The sequence below is a fragment of the Mustela erminea genome, chromosome 3 (assembly GCF_009829155.1).
Source record: "Mustela erminea isolate mMusErm1 chromosome 3, mMusErm1.Pri, whole genome shotgun sequence".
Classification (NCBI taxonomy): Eukaryota; Metazoa; Chordata; class Mammalia; order Carnivora; family Mustelidae; genus Mustela; species Mustela erminea.
In genome coordinates, this window is record NC_045616.1 from 123,445,845 (window position 1) to 123,466,833 (window position 20,989).

At 52.0% G+C, this 20,989-nt stretch overlaps 1 protein-coding gene across 3 annotated transcripts in view; it reads right to left on the reverse strand.

Annotated features, from left to right (window-relative positions):
- Window positions 1–20,989, reverse strand: part of AFAP1L1 (actin filament associated protein 1 like 1) — a 58,593-nt gene that overhangs the window by 12,743 nt on the left and 24,861 nt on the right. For 2 of the 3 annotated variants that reach the window (XM_032337369.1, XM_032337368.1), the window contains exons 2-14: window positions 20,805–20,933; window positions 19,677–19,760; window positions 18,809–18,906; window positions 17,580–17,688; window positions 13,523–13,648; window positions 12,646–12,857; window positions 10,757–10,936; window positions 8,675–8,767; window positions 5,767–5,860; window positions 5,373–5,525; window positions 4,002–4,213; window positions 2,212–2,357; window positions 1,530–1,602 (exon numbers count right to left, since the gene is read on the reverse strand). In XM_032337369.1, the coding sequence (XP_032193260.1) occupies window positions 1,530–1,602; window positions 2,212–2,357; window positions 4,002–4,213; window positions 5,373–5,525; window positions 5,767–5,860; window positions 8,675–8,767; window positions 10,757–10,936; window positions 12,646–12,857; window positions 13,523–13,648; window positions 17,580–17,688; window positions 18,809–18,906; window positions 19,677–19,760; window positions 20,805–20,933 (1,709 nt within the window). Of the gene's footprint in view, window positions 1–1,529; window positions 1,603–2,211; window positions 2,358–4,001; window positions 4,214–5,372; window positions 5,526–5,766; window positions 5,861–8,674; window positions 8,768–10,756; window positions 10,937–12,645; window positions 12,858–13,522; window positions 13,649–17,579; window positions 17,689–18,808; window positions 18,907–19,676; window positions 19,784–20,804; window positions 20,934–20,989 lie in introns of those variants that run through there. The other variant, XM_032337371.1, reaches the window with a different exon arrangement.

The following is a 20,989-nucleotide window of genomic DNA, read 5'->3' on the forward strand; positions in this document are numbered from 1 at the left end:
GAGGAAAATCTGGAAGACTCAGGGGGCTCTGGGTGAGCATATTTGATTCATCATAGACACTTCTGTCTTCACGTCATTTGGAAGTATCCTTCACATTTTCTGAAATCACTAAACGTAGAGTTCCCAATTAAGATCAGAAAGCCAATGGTGGACGTTATATAACCTAATAAACTGGCTCTGCATTTTAAAAAAGATTTTATTTATTTAAGAGAGAGAGAGAGGAGAGTGTGTGAACAGGGCGAGGGCCAAAGGGTGAGGGAAAAGCAGACTCTGCTGAGTGAGGAGCCAGACCCGGGGCTTGATCCCAGGACCCTGAGATCAGGACCTGAGCTAAAGGCAGATGCTTAACTGACTGAGCCATGCAGGCACCACTAAATGAGTTATACATTTGTGCATGTAGAATATTATGGGCACTCAGAATCTGGTCAGAGCTCAGGGAATCATGAGTGGAATATAATAATAATGTAACATAATAATGATATTGATAACAGTAGTACTCTACTCAGTGTGAGACCTTCTGATGTCGATGTGTTGCTAAAGTCTTTCTATACAGTATTTCATTTGGTTCTCACAGTTATCCAACCAGGTAGGTTTTATAGTATTCATCTGAAGCCAGGAAATGAGGATTAGTGAGGTGAAGGCCAAGGTCACCCAGATTCAGCCCCAAATCCAAAGTTCATGCCATCAGGTACTAAGCTGTCTGGCTACTAATCTCTGCAGCTGAGAAAGATCTCAGGCTGCATCAGCTGGTTCATCTGAATCTGAAGAAAGACCATATAAGCAGAAGAAGGATGGCTGGAGAACTTTGTAGAAAAGGGAGCCTTAGAGGTGAGAGCTAGGGGTCATCCAGTTGTGTCCAAGGCAGGGGGACTGGCGTGTAGAAATGTCTACTTTCCTTGACAGCTTAATTCCCTTTTTCTCCCCCAGCTGTGAGGCCTGACCCACCCACCAGTGTCTGATCAGAAAGTGGCTGTCCTGCTCGCCCATGGGAGGAAAAGACATGGGACACGCTGCCAGAAGCAGTCTGTTCATGTGATGGCTACTGAGGCCTCACTGGCATCTCCTTGATTTAGTGAGCAAATGGGGAGACTCTGTCCTGGGAGCTGAAGGCCAGACTGTGGATGCCACCAAGTGAAGGTCTTTGGGAGTGGCCACCCAGTTAGTGGCCAGCCCCCCCTGCCCCCCCTGCCTGCCCAGGCACCCCTGAGTCAGCAGCATCAGTTCACAGAGCAGTGAGCCGGTGGAGAGCCCAACACCTTGCTTGGACCAGCATAGTGCTTTGCGGTCATCAAATCCTATCCTCTTCCTGATCTGGGGCTCTTTGCTGTACCAATCTGCCTCCTCTGTCAGAGGATTCCGTACTGAGCCATGATCTATGATAAGGGTCCCCCCTCTCCTTCCAGCAGATGGTTCAATGAGGATTATCTCTGAGTACAGGAAAAAAGAAGTAGTGGCAGAGAGAGAGAAAGAAAGAGAAAGAGCTAATCAGTGGCCTTTGCCACGTTCCCAGCCCTCCCAAGGGAGCGCACCTGTATCTTTTCATAAGGGACATCATCGTACACACGGGGCTCAGGCCACTGATCCTGGCAGGATCTTGCATATCTAGAAAATACGAGGTGTCATGATGATGGCAGTGATGACGACACTTTGTGGCTTACAGAGCTGTCTGTCTACCCTCCTTTGATTCTGTGATGAGTGCTGGAAGCTTAGTGACAGCAGCCATGCCAGGCAGCTCGGGGCCATTGCTATGCTCAGGGCCTCAGAGGCAGGAGGCACATGATTCTTGCAGCAACCAAGAGGTGAGTGACTCATCACCTCCATTCCGTAAGTGAGAACTCAGAATTCAAGCTGCAAGCAGCTGCCCCAGGCTGTTGGTCGTGAGAGTCATGACTTGAACCCGGCTCTTCCAGGCCAGGTACCAGCCCCGATGGCCAAGGGTGTGAGACCCTGAGGTTCCCAGGCACGAGAGCCGAGCCCTGTCATGACCGCAGTCCGGCTTCTCTGCTCTTTTGCTCACTGTCTGCCCAGCACCCACCCCACCCCCCTACCCGGGGCTCCCTCTGTTCGCCAGCTCATGCCTGCCTGCTGGAGGAGGAAGGCACCCCCCCTGACTTCCCAAGGAGGCAAAGCCCTCCTCAGCTCCTCCTCCCTTCCCTCCCAGCGGCCAGGGCTCTGAGAGGCTGCGGGGGGCTGCGGGGTGCTGGCCCTCACAGGAAGGAGTTGCGCCCAGCACTGACGATGCTGGTTAAGGTCTCCACATCCACATAGTCATAGTGCAGCGCCTCGGGAGTGACTTTGGAGCCCATCTCCACCAACAACAGCCCAAGCCAGCGGCCCATGTCCTCGGAGCAGTTTGCCTGCGGGAAAGAAGCACCGGCTGATGTTAGGACCTCAGGCTACCTGCTCACTTCAGCCAAACCCGTATTTGTACAGTACCTGCTGTGTAGCCAACACTTAGGGCTCCAACACACATCCAGAAATCCAAGTGGCTTCTACCCCTTCTTTATTCAGGTTTTGGCTCTAATGCCTCCTCCTCAGAGACGCCCTCCCTGACCACCTCTCTAAGACACACACCCTCACTCACAATCCTCAGAGCCTTCATGACCATTTAGATGTGAAAACAGCATTTGGGTGTTTCCTGAATTTTTAAAAAAATATTTATTTTTTTTACTAGAGGAAACTATTTCTCACATAATCCAATAGAAATTTCTCCTTTATAACTGCCAATTATTTGCAGTTATTTGCAGTACTAGTATACAGGAAAACAGCCAAGAAGTTGCTGGTTAACTGAACCCGTAGTTCTAGGTAGTTCTCATTTAAAGAGCATTCTTATAAAATCAACTAGGCACACAAATGCTAGACTTGTATGAGGGAAGCATGCTTCTTCCAGAAAGCTCTGTGTTTAATATAAGAGAAATAAGAGACCTTTATCAACCTATCAAAAGTAAAAGTGAGTGACAGAGGCAATATTTCTCCATATTTAAGAACTGGGTGAGGCAGTGGGTACTGGACAAAGCAAACAAGATCAAGAGGCCAGATTTTCATTCTAGGATCAGAACAAGAGGCTGCTGACACCCTTGGATCCTTGGACCCTTGGACAAAGCACCTGGCTGCCCTGGCCTCAGTTTCCCTGTTTGTAATGTGAGGGGGTAGTTCTTTAATTTTCCTTCCAGGGTTTATATTTTAAATCCTAAAAAGCTAAATGAGGGCCATGTGGAGGAGAGGCTCCATGCATGGGTGCAGGACCTCAGAGAGGAGGGTGAGGGCTGCTGGGTAGGAATGACCATGAATGGGTGGATTGAAATCACGTTTTCATTCGGCCATTTGTTCCACAAATAGTAACTGAGCCCTTAGTATGGGCTGGGCATCATGCTGACTTCTGGTAAAACCGAAAGTATGTAGAACAGGCATGGTTACTGCCTTCCCAGAGCTCAAAGATTTCAACTCAGTATGGAGAACACCTTTCTAAAAATGTAGCTGCTTGATAGGCAGGGAAGGCTGCCTTGAAGGGCAGGGGTTTATCTGAAGCGGCTGGCCACTGGTGGAAAGGTTTTTGGGGGGGTTCCGATTCAGATCCAGGTTAGATCAGACTAGATGCCTTTTGGGCTTGGTATTTTAAGACAAGGGAGAATAAACCAACTTTGGTTATAGGGTTGCCAGATCTAACTAATAAAAATGCAGAATGCTCTGTTAAATTCAACCTTCAGATAAACAACGCATACTTTTTCAGTATAGGTATATCCCAAATATTGCATGGGATATACTTGCATTAAAACCATTGTTGTTTATCTGAAATTCAAATTTAAGTGGGTGTCCTGTTTTTTGTTTTTGTTTTTTTAACTGGTAGTCATTCTTGGTCACTTGGCAGCCCGTGGGCTTACTTTCCCTTTTCCTCAGGCCCTGTAATGTCCATTAGCAGGGTCCCCAAGACAAAAGCCCACACTCAGGCCAAAGCTCCTCAGCCAACACTACCAGGACCCCCCTGGATTCTCTCCTCTCACCTCCAAGATGGCAACCTCCTGCCGGTTGCGCAGAATCCTGAAGGCAAATGGATGTCTGGGCCCAAAGCCTGGGGCCACCTCACAGCCGCGGAGAGCAATGGCATTCACGTGGGTCCTCAGGTCTGTGTGATCCTTGTGGAAGTACAAAGTGTTGCATTTCAGGCGGCACCAGCGTTCCTTCCAGCCCTGGTTCACCAACACGTTCAGGTAGCCTGGGAGGGGGAGACCATCGGGGTGACCTCCTGACAGCCCGGCCCTGGGGAAACCCAAGGTGGGGACTATGAAACTGCATGAGTCTACACCTTAGGGACAAGGGCCTGGACAACCCTCATTCTCCAGCTGGAAAGAGGCCTTCTGGGTCCTAGAGCAGCTCACTCTGTCTGGGCCTGCGGCCTCTGGCACCCTCTTCTCCCTGAGTTTCATTTCCTTATCTGAAATGGGGACGACCAGCACACTCCTATATTGCTACACAGTCTATGTACCACACCCAGCTTGGTGAAAAGGGCAGGAGACTACTGTAGAGGTCAGCGAAAGAAGACACTATCCCTTTCGCCTTTCCTCCTCCCCAAATACTGAACCGATTAGTGAGGCAGAAAATAATGGGTGATGCTGACACCTGGTGGCAGCAGGCGGGAACAAAAGCATCTCGCCAAGAGAAAGAATTCTAAAATGAGCAAGGCTGATGACCAATGGGTTTAGAATTCACTCTCAACATTTTTAGACTTAAATAATTTTTTCCTACGACATGCCCTGATTCACTGGTTACAAAATAATTATTTATAGCCATGTGGTTTTATAATATTTTTTCTGGTTTAAGGGAACATTACTACATACCCAAAATACAGAATTTTCTATTGGAGTCCATCCAGTATGCAGAACACTGCATTAATGAGAACAGAATAATGTATCGTCCCTTCTAAGCCATATTAAACTTCCAATGAAGGAATTTATAACCATGTTTAACTCACACTGATTGCTTCTGTTGGTACTTAAATATTTTTATCCGAGAAATTTCCCTATGAGACTGGGTTGTAACTTACACACCTGGCATGTTATGTGCTGAGAGGAGATAAGAGGCTCTGCTCTCATCACAGTGGAAGAAACTGGGGCCCGCAGATGGGCAGTGACTGGAGCTGAGGTCACAGGGAACGCAGAGATGGGGAGTCAGGTGGCTTTTCCTTTTCCTGAGTGTTAGGGCCTCACCGGAGACAAGTGATGGAAAGGCACGGATTGTTGATGGAGTGGGGGTTGGGTGGGATTCTCTCCTCTGCCCTGGGAGCAAGGTGAAGAGGCCTAGAGGGTTTTCCTGCTTAGCCCAGGGGCCCACAGCACCAGGGTGTGACTCTCCTCCTGCCGGTGCCCAGGACCCACCGCAGCACGGGACCTCCTCCTCGGAGCAGGGCATCTGCGGGTCGTCAGCCAGCGGCTTCTTCTTGGAGAAGCTGATGATGCGGGTGATCTTGCGGCCGGCAGCCCTGCTCACGGAGCCCTTCAGCTCTGCCAGACTGCTCTTCTTCGCTTTGCCTGTTGCCATGGAGATGGGTGAGGGGAAGGGAGGGAGCCCCACGTCCCAGACCCACCTACCCCAGCCTTCCCCAGGGCCCTTTCAGCCTGCACCTGGGGCCTGACGGCTGCTGCAGGTCTGAAGAGGCTAGGTGACCTTCCCCAGATCTCCAGAGCCCTTGGGACCTGCTCTGCACCATGTCCCCCGGCAAGGCCCTCCCAGCTCTGACATTCTCCAGCCTGAGCCCCCAGAGGCTCCTACCTTGGTCGCAGGCCTCCCTGCGGCCCAGAGTAGAACAGCTGTCACCCATGCCCAGGCTGTCCGAGTCTGAAGTTTGCTTCTCTTGGGACAGTCTCTGGGGAGGAACACAGACAGCCTCTTGTCAGAGGGCACACTCAGAAGTCGCCCTTTGTTGGTTCAATCCCCCCAACCTCTGCACACAATGATCGCCTAACAAATATTTGTCAGCACCTCTCCAGGGCCTGACTCTACTCCAGGTCTGGGGAGGACACGCTGACTTAGGGCAGATGTGCCTTCGAATCTCTTATTGTCCGTTTGGGGAGCCAGGCACCTTGTTGTAACGTGCTGTAATAAGTTCCTAGGATTTCCCATATTCAGTAGGTGACAGGGTCCGGGGAGATATTTAGGTGGGATCCTAATGTCATGCTTAGGTTGGGTTTAGGTGACCTCCGTAGGGACAGACTGTCAGCAAAAGAACCACATTAAAGAGTGTCATCCTCGGCAAGGTGAGACGTGGTTAAGGGAGGAGCTAAGACGACAAGATGTAGAAAAAAGGGATGAGTTGGCGTGTTCAGAATAGTTATGGCCAGACTTGGTGACCGGGAAATGTGAGCGGTGACAACGGAGGGGTCGTCATAGCCCTGACTCGGTAAAGAGGGCAGTGAAGACGCGCACATGCGTCATGACAGCAACTCCACGGCAGCCAAAGCTGCTTTACTTGTCCACCACCTCTGGACCCACCGCTCATCTGTCTGTTTGTTTATTCGCTCCTTCAGACAAGGTCAGTTAAGTGCCTACCAGGTACTGTGGAGGTGGTAGGGCAGGGTCAGATGGACCTTGGAGAAGATTCTGTCCCTGGTACCACCTGTTAGTGGCGGGAATGCAGGAACATCCTTTCCTCTCATTGAAGCTTGGTCTTCTCACTCGAATCACACCCTTTCCCAGGGAGCCAACAGATGGTCTCCTCTCCCACACCTGCGGGCTGTGCTGCCACCTCGCTTTAAAAGCTAAATGGTGCCAGTCAGACTTGGGACAGGCTTAAAATGCCACCAACCCACTTGAACAGTAGAAGAACGGAGCTCTGAGGGCTCTCCACTTCCTGCCAAGGACTTCCGGGACCAGGCACAGGGAGGCTTTGCTCTAAGCATGACATTTGGGGGCCTGGAAAGACAGGTGAGGCCTTGGGCTCCCCTCAATTTCCAAAGGCTGGAAACATGGCCACTGTCCGAATTGGGATAGATCTGTTAGTATAAACGATCTCCCCTGTAAACTGTGAGACAACGTATGGTTCTATCCGTCCTGCAGCGGTATAGGAATGGCAAGGGGTCGTCAAGCCAGAGCACAGATACAAAACACACTCTGAACCCTGTGGAATGGGCTTCGCATACAGGAGTCCATGGAGACCCACCGCCCCCAATCCCACTCACTTCCAAAATCCCACCCTCAACCTTTGAGCAACCCTCCCCAGGACACTGAGTGTAGGAAGTGTCCTCTGCACGGGCTCGCCTCCCTGTCCTCCACACACACCTGGGCCTGCACCACGGCATGGCCTGCAGGTGTGTGCAGGTGCACAGTCAGACACTGTCCACACACACACACGTACACACTGTCCACCTTGCGTTCCTTCAGTCCCTACAAACGGCAAGGGCTAAGTGAAGGTGGGGTTGATCTTCCCCAGCCTCTGCCTGGCAGGAGAGCCCTCTACCCGTCCTCTCCCAGTGACTCTCTGTTGACCCCACGCCTTTGCTTCTGCTGCTGTCTTGCAGCCCCTGCCCCTTGGCCCACCTCTGCCCCCATGCAGTCTCACCTGTTCTTCAAAGCTTAATACAGGTGCCATCTTCCCTCCTCCTCTCCCACTGCCCCTCTAGCCAGCGTGAACCCCTGTGCCCTTCAGGGCTGCCAGAAAGGTCATGGAAAGGGCCACTCTAATAGGCCAGGGAGCCCCCTTCTGTCTGAGTCCAGCCACACTGGCCACCTTCCATTCTGTGCTTTCCCCCTGCTCCGGGGCCTGCTCCCTTGTCCTCCCCTTCCTTATGAGTTATTCGCCCTCATCATGAATACCCTCTCTCAGAGAACCTTCCCAGATGCCTGGGACAAGAGCTGACCCCTGACAGTTGCTCCCAGGGTACCTGGTACTTTCCACTCCTAGAGCGCATGCAGCGCCTCCCAGCGGGAGGCGGGGCACGGTGCTTCTGTTGGCATTGCGCCTACGTGCCCAGCACAACGCCTGGTACTCTGGGCTCACGAACCACTTGCCAAGCAGAGCTCGGCTCGCCCCTGCCCCCTTGAGAGATGGGATGGCAAAGTCATCAAGAGCCAGGTGTCTGGGTATATATTCTTGCTCTCCTTCATACGGACGATGGGACTCGGGGTTAGCCGCTCTGTGTCCCAGCTTCCTCACCTGACAATGGAATTCGTTGAAGAGTCATCATAGGAATAAAAGTAGGTAATATGTGTGAAGCCTACAGGACAATGCCGGCCACACAGTCTTATTCTAGAAACACTAACCTTTATTACATGTGTGTAGGTTTGGGGCTGAGTCCCTTGGTCACCCAGCTACACCTGGCAAAGCGAAGGGGACCAGCACATAGGATTTCCGGCTGCCTGAGCAAGTACCACGTCACTCCCGTCCCAGTGCGGCATACTCCTCTGACGGTTTCCAATTTGCTTTTCACGGCTCCATTCAACGGTGCCCTCCTCCTGTCCTGGAAGGGTTACTTACTCCCTCCTCCGGCTCACACTGTGCCTTGTACGCGGGCATTCATTCAGTCCCGCACGCATTAATTCACGGCTGCTCTCGTGCCAGCTCCACGTGGGGCGCTCACGGCTTGCATGAGGCCGGTGCCTGGCTTCACCACCCACCTGTGGATTCCCTGGGGCAGAGTCTCTGCCTCCCAGCACAGAGGAGACCTGGAGGAGATGGATGTACCTTGTCTAGGTCCAGCTTGCACAGGAGGACGGGGGATCTGGGCACGTCTGTGCCCTCCATTGCCCCGGCAGGCCTGCTCACCTCTCGGATGACCTGCGGAGAGGGGGCATGGCTGTGAGCAGGGGGGCAGGGCTACTGTGGAGGCAGAAGGAAGAACGAAGTCTGTGGTCAGGGCCATCAAGAAGCAGGGATGGGATCCCTGAGCAGAAGGGAGGGGTTGATGTGGCCTCCTGCACATCGGGGTTTGAATAGGCTTTCTCCTGCATCTGCCCCTTGAAAAGAGAAGGGGGCTGGGGAGCAAGAGGCACGGCTTCTAGACTGGGCTCCGTTGCTGATCAGTTGCATGGTCTTGTGAAAGCCACATTCCCCCTGTGGGCCTTGGTTTCCCTGTGTGTCACATGGGGATAATACTATCCTCTGCTTTCGTCCTTGGGGTGCCTGAGGACTGGTGAAATCATGAATGTAAAGGGCCATGTGACCCAAGACGCCCCGTGCAAGCACAAGAGACGGGCTTCTGGGACGGTGTGGAACCTTGGCAACAGCCTGCAGACCACCGGGCTACCCCCACCATTTCAAAGACGTGGACGCGGAGACTCCGGGCGCGCACTCACACCGCAGAAGCACCCAGACCATGAATAATGGCAGCCATCCCTGTTGCTCACCCACCTGCAGTTTTACAGGGATTACCCTGCTGTATCCCCACAGCGGCCTCGAGGCGCTGAGACGACTGTGATCTCTATGTCACAGACCAGGATAGTGGGGCTCTGAGAACTGAAGCCATGGTTGGCTGCCCTGAACCTCTGGGTTAATGGACACCCCCCCCCCCCCATATCAGATGTCAACAGTCTCCAGTCCAGGCTTGACTCCAGTCTCAGGCTCTGGTCTAGAGCTCCTTCTTCTGACTCACCCGGCCCTTGGAGGGCAGAGGCTCCCCCAACAGGCAGGTTCTCTCCCTTCCTTCCCCTCCTGAGACAGAGATAAAGAGCACTAAGCCTCCCAAGGCGAGAGCTGGTTATCACAGGAAGGAAGGGAGGATGGCGAGGGAAGGAGGGGTCTGGTTCCTTTGTTCCAGCAGGAAGATCAGAGGAGGAGGGAGAAAGGTGTCAGTGGGGGAGCGGGACAGGGTGCAGGGACACGGCTGGCCCTGGCCGGCTGGAGGTAAGGGACTGGGGAGGGCAGCCCCACCTCTATCACAAGATGATCACTCATCCACTTACTGAGGACTTACTGTCTGGCAGGCACTATATCAAATGGTCTCCAGAATCTTTACAAGAACCATTTCACGGAAGAGGAAACTGAGGCAAGGGTAGGCAAAGTCATTTGCAGAAGGTCACCTAGCCAGTAAGTGCCATTTAGGCCTGAGACCTGAACTCAAGTCTATGCCACCAAAGTCCTCCCTTGTCATCACTGTGCCACCCTGCCTATGGCCTTTGGAGTAGATTTCCTTGGTAGCTCCTAATCTTGCCCCCAGCGACTTGGTCGGGTGACATTTGGCAAGTCACAGAAGATTCCTGGGCCTCAGCTTCCTCATCTGTAGAAGGGGAACGATAACAGTCCCACTGCCAAGAGTAAATGAGGTCAAGTATATAACGCTCTTAGCACGATGCGTGGCACAAGATACGTGCTCAGCACACGGTAACTCACTGCTCTGCAGTCAGAGGCAAGACGTCGAAGCTGGACCACAGCTGGGTGTTACAAGGATACACACTTCACCTGAGACAGGAAGGAATTTTCCTTTTTAATTTTTTTTAAAGGATTAGCTTATCTAACGATAAAATGTGTTTCCTTCGAAGATATTAAGCTCCCCATTCCAGGAGGCATATTCCAGGCTGGACAAGCCCACAGTAAGGACGTTAGAAAGAGGCTTCAGAGCACTAGAAGGAAGGCAGTACTCCAGCCTGAGGTCTGTCTCCTGGAGATGTCTGAAGCCCACCTCCACAGGTCAGTCGTAGCTGTGCACAGGACTCTGATCGCCCCCACGCCCCCGACCCCCAGCAAGGCCTGTTTTTCCAGGCACTGGAGCTCACCTGGCTGAAAGCTAGGCCTGGGGAAGGGGGTGAAGGAAGGGCGGGTGCCATGTACCTTCAGCCACTCTTCGGCTTGCTCCCGGCTCTGCAGGGCCAGCACCAAGACTTCGGTAGCCCCCTGGGAGAAACGCAGCTCGTGCCTCTTGTGCCGGCTGTCCTTGGGCACGTAGGTGACGCTGCAGACATCCAACGCCAGCCTCAGATGCGGCTGCCGGTCCTTGGAGCTTTTGTAACACTGGACAGGAAGAGAAGGGGTCACCCTTCTGGACTGGAGGGCAGGGGAGGGAGATGCCTTCCCGCAAAGGCTTGGGAGAGCTCGACCTATCCCCCCACACCCAGCCCAACTGTGGGCACTGCATGAAGACAGGGGCTGTAGTTATTCACCCCAGAGAAGAGAAGCCTGGAAGGGGGGAGCCTTTGGACACACTTTAGATCTCAAGAGCCAGCGAGGGGCACAGCCATCTATTAGGAAGAGACAGAATTTAGCACAATCCTAGGAAGACCATTCTAGTCTAAAGAACCAGAGAAGAAACAACCTGGCTCGGAAGGGAACCAGCTCCCTGCTACTAATGAGTTACCTAGCAGGAATGCAGCAGAGAGAATCCTAGCAGAGATGGAGTGCTGGGCTTAGGAAGTCAGTTATTTATCAATAATGATTCTCACTTTCCAATTCTTATTATGAAACCAGCATCAAGGTAATCTTGATACCAGGACCTGACAATGACATTACAAAAAGGGAAAATCATAGGCTGATCTCAATATGGTTGCAAAAGCCCTTAAAAAACCCACCAGCAAATAGAATCCAGACACATACGAAAGCATATTGTATCAAGACCAAATAGGGCTTATTCTAGGATTTCAAGAATGCATCAGCCTTCAAAAACCAACCCTATAATTCATCATATTAATAGAAAATAAGGAGAAAAGCCACATATGTCAATAAAAACAGAAAAGGCATTTGGTAAAATTTTCCACCTGTTTGTAATATAAACTCCTAGCAAAATAGACATATAGAGGGGACTGCCTTAATGTGATAAGGAGCTTCTACAAACTGCCCACAGCAAACATCAGCCTTAATAGTGAATTATTGCAACTTTCCTTTGAGCTTTGGACTGAGACAAGGATGCCTGCTCTCAATGCTTCTATTTACATTGTGTTGGAGATCCTAACCAATGCAGTATGCCAAGAAGAAAAAATGGCATAAGGAGTGGGAAGAAGTAAGTCATGACCTTTGGAGTGGTTCTGGCCTGGGGTGAGCTTTTCACTGCTCCAGGATGAGAAAAAAATCACGTTTCAAATGGTTATAGGCTGGACAAGGCTTCTCTATGGATTTGGGGGTAAAGAACTATTAGTTTTTTTTTTCTTAAATATCTATATTCCTACTCTGGAATTAAAGGTACATTTTTCTTCTATGAAATTATGGTGATGAGAGATGGCAGATTAAAAAAAATCCAAGAAACCAAGTTCTATAGTAAATGTTTCACGGGTTCAGTTTTAGAAAAGGCAAGCGCATGGAAAAAATGAGAGTGGAAACCTGGATATTAAACTTACCAGTGGTTGGCTTTTGGTCAATGGGATTTCAGGTGGCTTTAAAAATCATTTCATTATGTTTTTCTCTAGATTTATACATAAACACATTTAGTTGCATAATGAAGACAACAAACATTGTTTTAAACAGATTAAAAATTCATTCCCGGTGAAACAAAAACTTGGCAAAGTCTGTATCAGGGCTTTTAGTGTGTATGTGTGTGTGTGTGTGTGTGTGTGTGTGTGTGTTCATTCTGCTCCAGTGGGAGAGCCCTGATCTCAGAAGTACTGAGCCTGTGTGCACAAAGCAAGCCCAGAGAAAAAGGCAGACACACCTATACACACACACACACACACACACACACACACGCACGCAGTCCATGTGAGGCCTAGAGGCACACTTCCGCGACCACTCACCAGGAGCTGGTCCTCCTTGATGACGGTCAGCTGCTTGGCCCACTGCCCGAAGCGCTTTTTCCGCAGCAGGAAGGCGCATATCCTGCAGTCCCTCACCAGGTGCATGGAGGCTTCCTCTGAGGGCCACTGGTGTGTGGGCTGCGGCCCTTTGCCTTCCTCCTCCTCCTCGTCATAGGACTCGTAGGAGCTGCTCATCGGGTCCGAGTCATTGTCTGCAGGAGCCACAGGAAAGGACCCGTTACTGTGTTCTTGCCTGGGAGGCACCTTCTTACCTTTCTGTAGGCGCCCTTGCCCTGGGATTCGGGGACCAGGAGGGGGTGGACATGAAGTGTGATCGTGGTGATCTCTACACCCCTACATGGGCACTGTGTTATACAGATTTACCGATGGCTTTGTGACCTCGGTGACTTCTCCAAGTTTCAGTTTTCTTATCAGAGAGACAGTCACGGTCAATGACACTATCTCCCTCATCAGGCTATTAGGATCAGTGACCACAGGGCATTCAGCCCAGTATCTGGCACTCAGTGAGCGCTCCGCTAACATTAGCTACTGTCATACCCCGTCATCGTCATGTCCTTAGTCTCAGGTGACTCTCATAGCACCCAGCAAATGCCTATTTTATACTGAAGGCAACTGGAGGCTCGAAGAGAATAAGACTCATTCAAGGTCAGTCACCAAGGGTCAGGGCAAGGGCTAGATCCAGGGCTCCTGACTCCCATGCCGGTGGTCTTTCCACTGAACCCTGGGATCACTGAGTACAAGGACTTGGGGCCTCTGTGGTGACCCAGAGGGGCTGGTGTGCACGTGCATACCAACGGTCAGGTCAAGGCCTGTGTTCTGAGGTTAGGGCCATTCTGAACAACTTCCCAGTACTTACAGGAGTTCTTTAGCTCCCCATTCATCCTGGTCGCGGGGTAGCTGCTGTCTGCATCCTCGTAGTAGCCATCCATGATGGAGTGGGCTGGGCTGCAGCCATCTGTGGGGTTGGTGGAAGGAGCGGCACCTTGGAGAAAGACAGGCAGGCTGCAGGGGAAGACTCCAGACACCCTGCCCCTCCTTGGGGAAGATAGAGTACAGCTCCCTTGCCAGGATAAGGGGCCTCCTCTCTGTATGTCATCTGCTCTAGCTCCCCACAAGCTCTCTGTGCTCCTGTCACCAGGAGCTGCCCTTTTGGGCCCTGTCACACCTCTAGGGCCGTGTTCATGCTATTCTGTGTGCTCTCTTAGCTTCTGCTAGAGAACTCCTACTCATCCTTCAATACCCAACTCAAAGATCCTTCTTCTGACCTTCTCAGACAGAGAATGGTCAGCATCTCCTCAGTGATCCCACAGCACTGGTGTGTGTGTGTGTGTGTGTGTGTGTGTGTGTCTTGGTCACAGCCCTCTCCCTCTACGTTGCTCTAGCTGTCTGGGCTCAGCAGCCCTTCATCTTCTGCCACCTCGGTCCTTCTGCTCCCTTCCTGATACATATGCTCTCTCTTGTGACAGTGATTCTCCCAAACCTTTGTGACTATGGGCAGGAACTGGACTAGAGGAGGTAATGGAAGCGCATACAATAGTGAACACAACAGCTGGAATGTTCCATGGAATGTTCCCAGCACATTCCCACTCAGGGGGGAGCACAGTGCAGGGGAAGGGCTATGTGGCATTGTATTCTGCTCAGATTTACTTGGGGTCTCTTTAAAATGCAGATCCCTGGGCTATCTCCTTAGAGATTCTGATTCACTGGTGGGGACCGAACTGATGAATCGACATTTTAAAAAAACCTACTTAATAAGGGACGCCTGGGTGGCTCAGTTGGTTAAGCAGCTGCCTTCGGCTCAGGTCATGATCCCAGCGTCCTGGGATCGAGTCCCATATCGGGCTCCTTGCTCAGCAGGGAGCCTGCTTCTCCCTCTGCCTCTGCCTGCCATTCTGTCTGCCTGTGCTTGCTCTCTCTCCCTCTCTCTCTCTGATAAATAAATAAAATCTTAAAAAAAAACCTACTTAATAGGACATTAAAAATCTGTACAAATAGAAACTATATGGAACGCCAAGAAATCAGATTTTTTTTTTTAAACAGTTAAGGTTATTTTGATGCAGATGGTCCCTGGGGCACACTCTGAAGATCGGTGGGTTAAAGGCATGTGCTTTGGGTTTGACCAGATTTGAGATGAATCTGTCACCACCATTTATTGGTCATAAAAGTCTCAGTTTCTCTGCATTTCAGGTTCTTCACCTTACAGTAAGGGGAGCAGTTCCCACTTTGGACTAGTGATACAATGCATACAAGCTCTTGGCACAATGCCTGGCACATAAAAAGCACTAGACAGATGCCAGATGTCATGATTATTACCATTTCCTTTGACTCCTACAATGCAGGGAGGTAGGTATGAGGCCCATTTTACAGATGGGGATGCTGGGGCCATACACCGTTTGCTAGGGACAAAGTCTGCATGAGAACTGAGGTTGTCAGCTTAGGGAATAGATGCACATCCCCTCTTCCAGGAAGACTTCCTTCATGCAGTCCAACTGGCTCTCACACCACACTGTTCTTCAAAGTGCTGCTCTGGGCTCCCAGCCCCTGCCATCCATCTGTTTCCTGAGGACAGCAGCACTCAAATTCCCAGTGACTGGGAGACCTAGTGCTATCTCCCTAGTGATGATCAGAGCCTGCCTTTCCCAGCAGGTCCTCTGAGGCCTCAGATGCCGGCGACATCCTGTGAGATGGAGGGGGGCGGGCGGGGCGCAATGGGAAAGAGGGAGGGGACACGCAGGCAGCACACTTGAACACCTGGCAGGGCTGGTCACTGTGTCAGAGGAAGGATATTCCCCGACAGGCTTGGCACCCTCTCCCTGGTGAAGCTCCCTGGCCCTTCCTGAGGCCCGCCCTTCCCTCCTGCCCCAGGATCCCCGCTGCCCCAGTGGAGAGGAGTCTCAGCTCCTGGGGAAGGTAGAGGAACCTCGCTCAGTGGAGGGCCTTGATCTGAGCTTCAGCACTTTGTCCTCACCTTCCTCTCCTGTCCTCAAGTGGATAAAATAGAACAAAGTCACCTGCTTCGGATCCAAATAGCCACTTGCAGCAACACAGACTGCAAGACTTTCAAGGCCAAAGAGAACCACTGACCACCTGGTCTAAGCCCACCCTTCCACTTTGTTTTCACTAGTTGATTCATCCTAAAAATAACATGCCACAGTAGCCCCAGGTGGAAAAAACCCAAATATCCACCAACTGACAAAGGACTGAACAACTATCCGTACAATGGAACACGACATGGCCATAGAAAGGAGAGGAGTACCGATTCACGCGGTGATGCGGGTTAACCTCGAAAACAGTATACTAAGGGGAAATAAGCCAGGCACCAGAGGCCACACATTGTACGGTTCTATTTATATAAAAGATTCAAAATTGGCCAATCCACCGAGACAAAAAGCAGATTGGTGGTTGCCAAGGGCTCAGGGGAAAAGGACAATGAGAGTGACTGCTTAATGGGTACTTGCTTTCCTCCCTGAGTGATGAAATGTTTGGGAACGAGGTAGAGCTGATGCTGCCCAACACGGTGAGTGTACTACTAAATGCACCTGATTGGACACTTTAAAGTGGTTGAAATGGTCCATTTATGTTACGTATATTTTGTTACAATAAAAATATAGGCCCATGGTGATAAGCACGATCAGTATAAAAGAGGATGAATGGGAAAATATTATGTTCCCTTCCCCTAGGTGTCTATTCATTTCCCACAGGGGAATACTGTTCACGGTTCCTTGCACATCCTAGCAAAATTGCTAAAATGCATGCGTAAGTGCATGCGTACCCCATTCAGGAACAAATGGAATCCTATAATAGGTAGTATTCTGTGTCTGAGGTTTTGATCAATGAAGGTATCTTGGAATTCAGTTCTGATCAGCACAGACAGATCCGTTTCTTTCTTTCTTTTTTTTTTTTTGGCAGTTGGAGTATAATCCACTGTGCTACTGAGTGAGAGTGGAACACCACATAAACATTACATTCTAGAAGTTCAACTACAAATGTTGGGTCATCCAAAAACCGTAGTATAGTTTCTTGGTATGTATTGTTGGCTTCCTCCATCCCAGCCAGTGGATTAGCTGATCCGCAAAGAAACAGCCATTTGTTTCCGGGCTGGAGGAAACCCATGGAAAGATGACTGTCTGTTGTGGCCGATTTAAGAGATTTTTTAGAGGCCATTTGTACCAGCGCCCTCTAAATTATTTCATTTTATTGTGTTCACCTACCAGTAAAAAAGTAACCATGTAATGTACTTCCATGTATGCATGGGTCCATTATATGTGTGTGGATAGACTGCTTACAGGCCTTATGCTATTATTAGATTATAAATGTTAGAACTCCAAAACATTCATATAGAAATTTTAGAAAGGAGTGTTGAGCTAAATGTCAGGAAGGCTTCTAGTCCTTGTTCCTGTATCAATTTGTGAATTCCCTGGGGTGCCCACACTCTATTCGGAGACCTTTTGATTTTGGCCACATGCTTTTTTATCCTCCAAGTTAACTTAATAACTCAATCTGCCCACAAGACGTGGTGGGGCTGAAGTATGAACCAGCTCATGGGGTACACCAAGGAGGAGCACATAGCGAGCCCTGGCTTCAGTTCTTGGAACTGGGACACAGTGCCCGGCTGCAGACCTCCGTCCCTGCACGATTACATGCATGTTATCCAGCCCCCTTCTTATTTTCAGGGTAGGGAAGGGGAATGTCCAAGGCCGGACAGAACTGGGGCTGTAACCAAGTCCCTGATCACTGGGACTAGGCCCACTGGCCTCCTCCCCTTAAAGAGGCTGGGGGCTCAGGCAGCTTTTACCCCGGTTGTACGGAGGACTGGGCGGGTGCTGGGCTTGGAGCTCTAGCCCTGGCAGGACACACGGGAGCTTTAGGAGAGGAGTCCCAGTTTGTGGGGGGTGGGGAGACCAGAAACTTACTGTGGGAGCTGATGTACTCAGGGGACTTGCCTGGTCCCAGGGGTAGGGCCTCTTCATAGTAGTCCTCTGGTGGGGGCCGTTGGGGAAGCGGTGGAGGCAGGTCGGCTGACTGAAGGGGAACAAAGGAGGCAGGTAAGACCAAGAAGGCCAGGAGAGCGGATGGAGTCGGTGGGGTGATGGAGAGGAGGCTGGGGCAGAGAGAGGCAGGAGCCCCAAGGAGGTGGAGGGGGGATGCAGATGTGAAGCAGGAACTTCCGACAGAGGGGCAGAGGGCAGAGGTGGGAACCCTGAGAGGCCACCTGGTCCTCTATTTCTTGTCCAACTCATTTCAGCATCGGGACTTCTTGAGAGGTTCTAAAAGTTTTGTGGAAGGTCACACAGATGTCATTAGACTTTTGATGAAGTAAGCCCATGCGGAATGATAAAAAACCGCCAGAGTTTGGCAGTGCTCTGCAAACATGTCTGCACACCTATGAGGAAGCACGACAAGCATGTGGAAGACACAGTACTTAGGGAGGTGGCACGGCCTCATGGCTAAGAGCTTAGGCCCTGAGGCCAGGGCACCCCCACTTCACCGGGATTAAGCTCTGTAGCTCACAAGTTGTGGGTACTGACATGTGTACTCACGCTAAGCCTTATCTGGAAAATGGGGATACCAACGGTGCCAATCTTGTTCAGTTATTGTGAGCATGAAAAGGATGCAGTGAGGGGTCAACAGTTGGTACCACTGGACGGCGATGAGGATAGTGAGTTATGCAGTCAACGCAGTGTTCAATGTGATTATGAGCCCCTTGCCTTAGTTCCAAGGACGAAGGCAGGGAACCCCAGGTATGAACCAAAACTTTATTTTGCAAGTGAAAAACAGGCTCAGAAAGGGGAGGTGGCTCATCTAAGACCACAGGGCAGCAGGAGGAGGGCAGAGGCCACCAAGCCCTGACCCACAACTTTCCCTACACTCACTCCACGTTTATTATGGCAGTCAGAAGTTGGTGGGTGGGGGGGGGTTGTCCTCTGTGCCTGAAGGGACAGGGCAGTTCACCACATTATCCCTGCTCAGTGTGGGCGTGGTGAGCACACCATGGGTCACTGAAATGTTCCCACCGCCCATTTCTCCCCTTAGAACAGGGTCCTGCACAGCCGGGGGGTCCTAGGCATTGGCCGGAGAGCTTTCCTGGCCACTTCAGAGGGACAGAGGGCCGGAGGGTGTGGGAACCCAGGCCATGACTCACGTGTCTCAGAGACGGGCTCTTGGCTGGCTCAGGGCTGGCTCCTTTGCAGGGCTCCCCGTCATCCTCTGGCATGTCCCGGAGGTCGCTCAGGTCACAGTCTACCGAGGGGCAGGCCATGGGGGCAGAGGAAGCCAGGGATGAGCTCAGTAGAATGGGAGGAAGCCTGGACCTGGGGTCTGGAGGCCTCTATCACCTCCTTCGTTAGAAACCCTCGGCAAGCGACCCCATCACTCTGAGACTTGGTCTTCTCCTCTGTAAACCGGTCTCAATAATCCCTTGCCTTGTCTGTCTGCCAAGGTTACCAAGAGGACCAAAAGAGATGGTATCTGGTGTGGTGCTTTGGGGATTTTCAAGAAGTAGGTCATGAAGGCACTGTGTCTTCCCTCAGTCTCTCCATCCCTGAAACTTTCACCTGACCTGCAACTTTCTCAAAGAGGAATAGTGCTATCTTCCCTTGGGAGGGAGCAGGGCTGGGACACGTCCTGCCCACAGCCCGGCGTGGCTGCTCCCATGCCCCCTGGCAGCTCTCCTTTCTGCTGGGGGGCAGGGAGGCTCAGCCCAGAGTTCAGGCGGCCACCACCAGCGGCTCTGAGCAGCAGAGCGACAGCGTCTTCTGTGGCCTATGCGTTCCTCCCTATCTTTCTTAAAATCCTGGGGATGACTTCTGGTGACCATAGAGATTCTGACTGGATTTTCAGACCGGGCAGGGCCCAGAGAGGCCAAGGGACTTGCCCACTGTGACTCAGTGCTGCGACGTTAAGAGTCAGACTCCCACCCAATCCGAGGACCCTTCCGGAGACGGGGCCAGGGGGCTCGCACACGCAGGGAGAGGACAACGCCCGGCTGGGGTTGGGAGACGGCCGCTTACCGAACTCTTCAAAGAGGGACTCCACGAAGCTGGGCCCAGAGTGGAGGTCTGCTGTGTTCACATACAGGTAGGAGACTTCCTTGGCTGTGAGGAGTGGGAGAGCCCAGCTGCGGTGAGGGGGCTGTGGTCTGCTGCTGCCCACTCTGAGGACGGCTGGGTCCCCCCCTCCCGCCACCGGGACACAAGCCCACTCAGGACTCGGCCCCTTTGACAAAGCACGTGCACAACCTAAATGAGTTCCCTGGTTTTCAAACTTTGTTCTGATTTTTAGCTCTTTCCTGAGCGTCTCCTTCTCCAAAGGAAAGGATGCTCAGAGCACGGTACAGAAAACAGAACGTAAGGCTGCTCTGGGGAGGGCCAGGGGCAGGGCCAAGCATGGCTGGCAGACCACCGCCCCTCCCACCCTCCCACAGTCCTGTGAGGCCTGCCGATGACATCAGCCTGTTTTGTCCCTGGAGGACAGGCTCAGAGAGTCAGCCAGGAGTGATGCCCATGCCCTCAACCCTCAGACGCCCACAACACTGTATGGGCACACTATGGCTTGTCAGAGTTTACTGAGTGCGGGGCTGACCTGGGGCATCGAGCACAGGCAGGAGTGGATGGGGAGCCCTTGCTGCAGAGCGGACGGTGGGGCAGAGAAGCCATGGGGTTCCTGGAGGGGCATGAGGGAAGCCACAGGGCCGGGTACAGCTCGCGGAGGGGGTGTGTGCAATGTGTGTGCTGTGTGTGAGTGTCGTGCATGAGAGTACGTGGGGTACACGAGGTGTACCTGGGTGTGCTGTGTGTCGTATATCGCGTGAGCTGCGTCGGGGAGAGCGTGCTGCTGGTGCGTGTGGGGCATGTGTCACGGGACAGCATATTTGCTATGGGTGTCCTGTGTCGGTGAGACTGTGTTGTGCACACGAGTGAGCACGGTGTGTGTGTGAGTGTGTGTGGCAGCTGTGTTGTATACATGAGCATTAGTGGGTCGAGTTGGGAGGGGTATGAAGAGCCAGGATGGAGAAGGAACAAAGTGGCTGAGGACACCGGTCAGGCCCTGAAAGTGTTTGGTGGCACGCTGTGAGGCTTTGGTCCTGGGGAGTTCCTGAAGGTTCTTGAGGAGCTGGGGGCAGAGGGTCGGTGGCTGACCTGGGAGGGGCTGCAGGCTCTGTAGGATGGAGGCCACAGCCATCTTCTTCTCCAGGGCAGTGTCACTGAGGTACTCATGGTCCAGGAGGCTGAGCAGCCCCGTGAGCTCAGGCAGCAGCTGCTCCAGCACTAGAAGGAAGCACGGGGGAGGGAGGCTTGGGGTCAGGATCCCAGCCCTGCCCTCA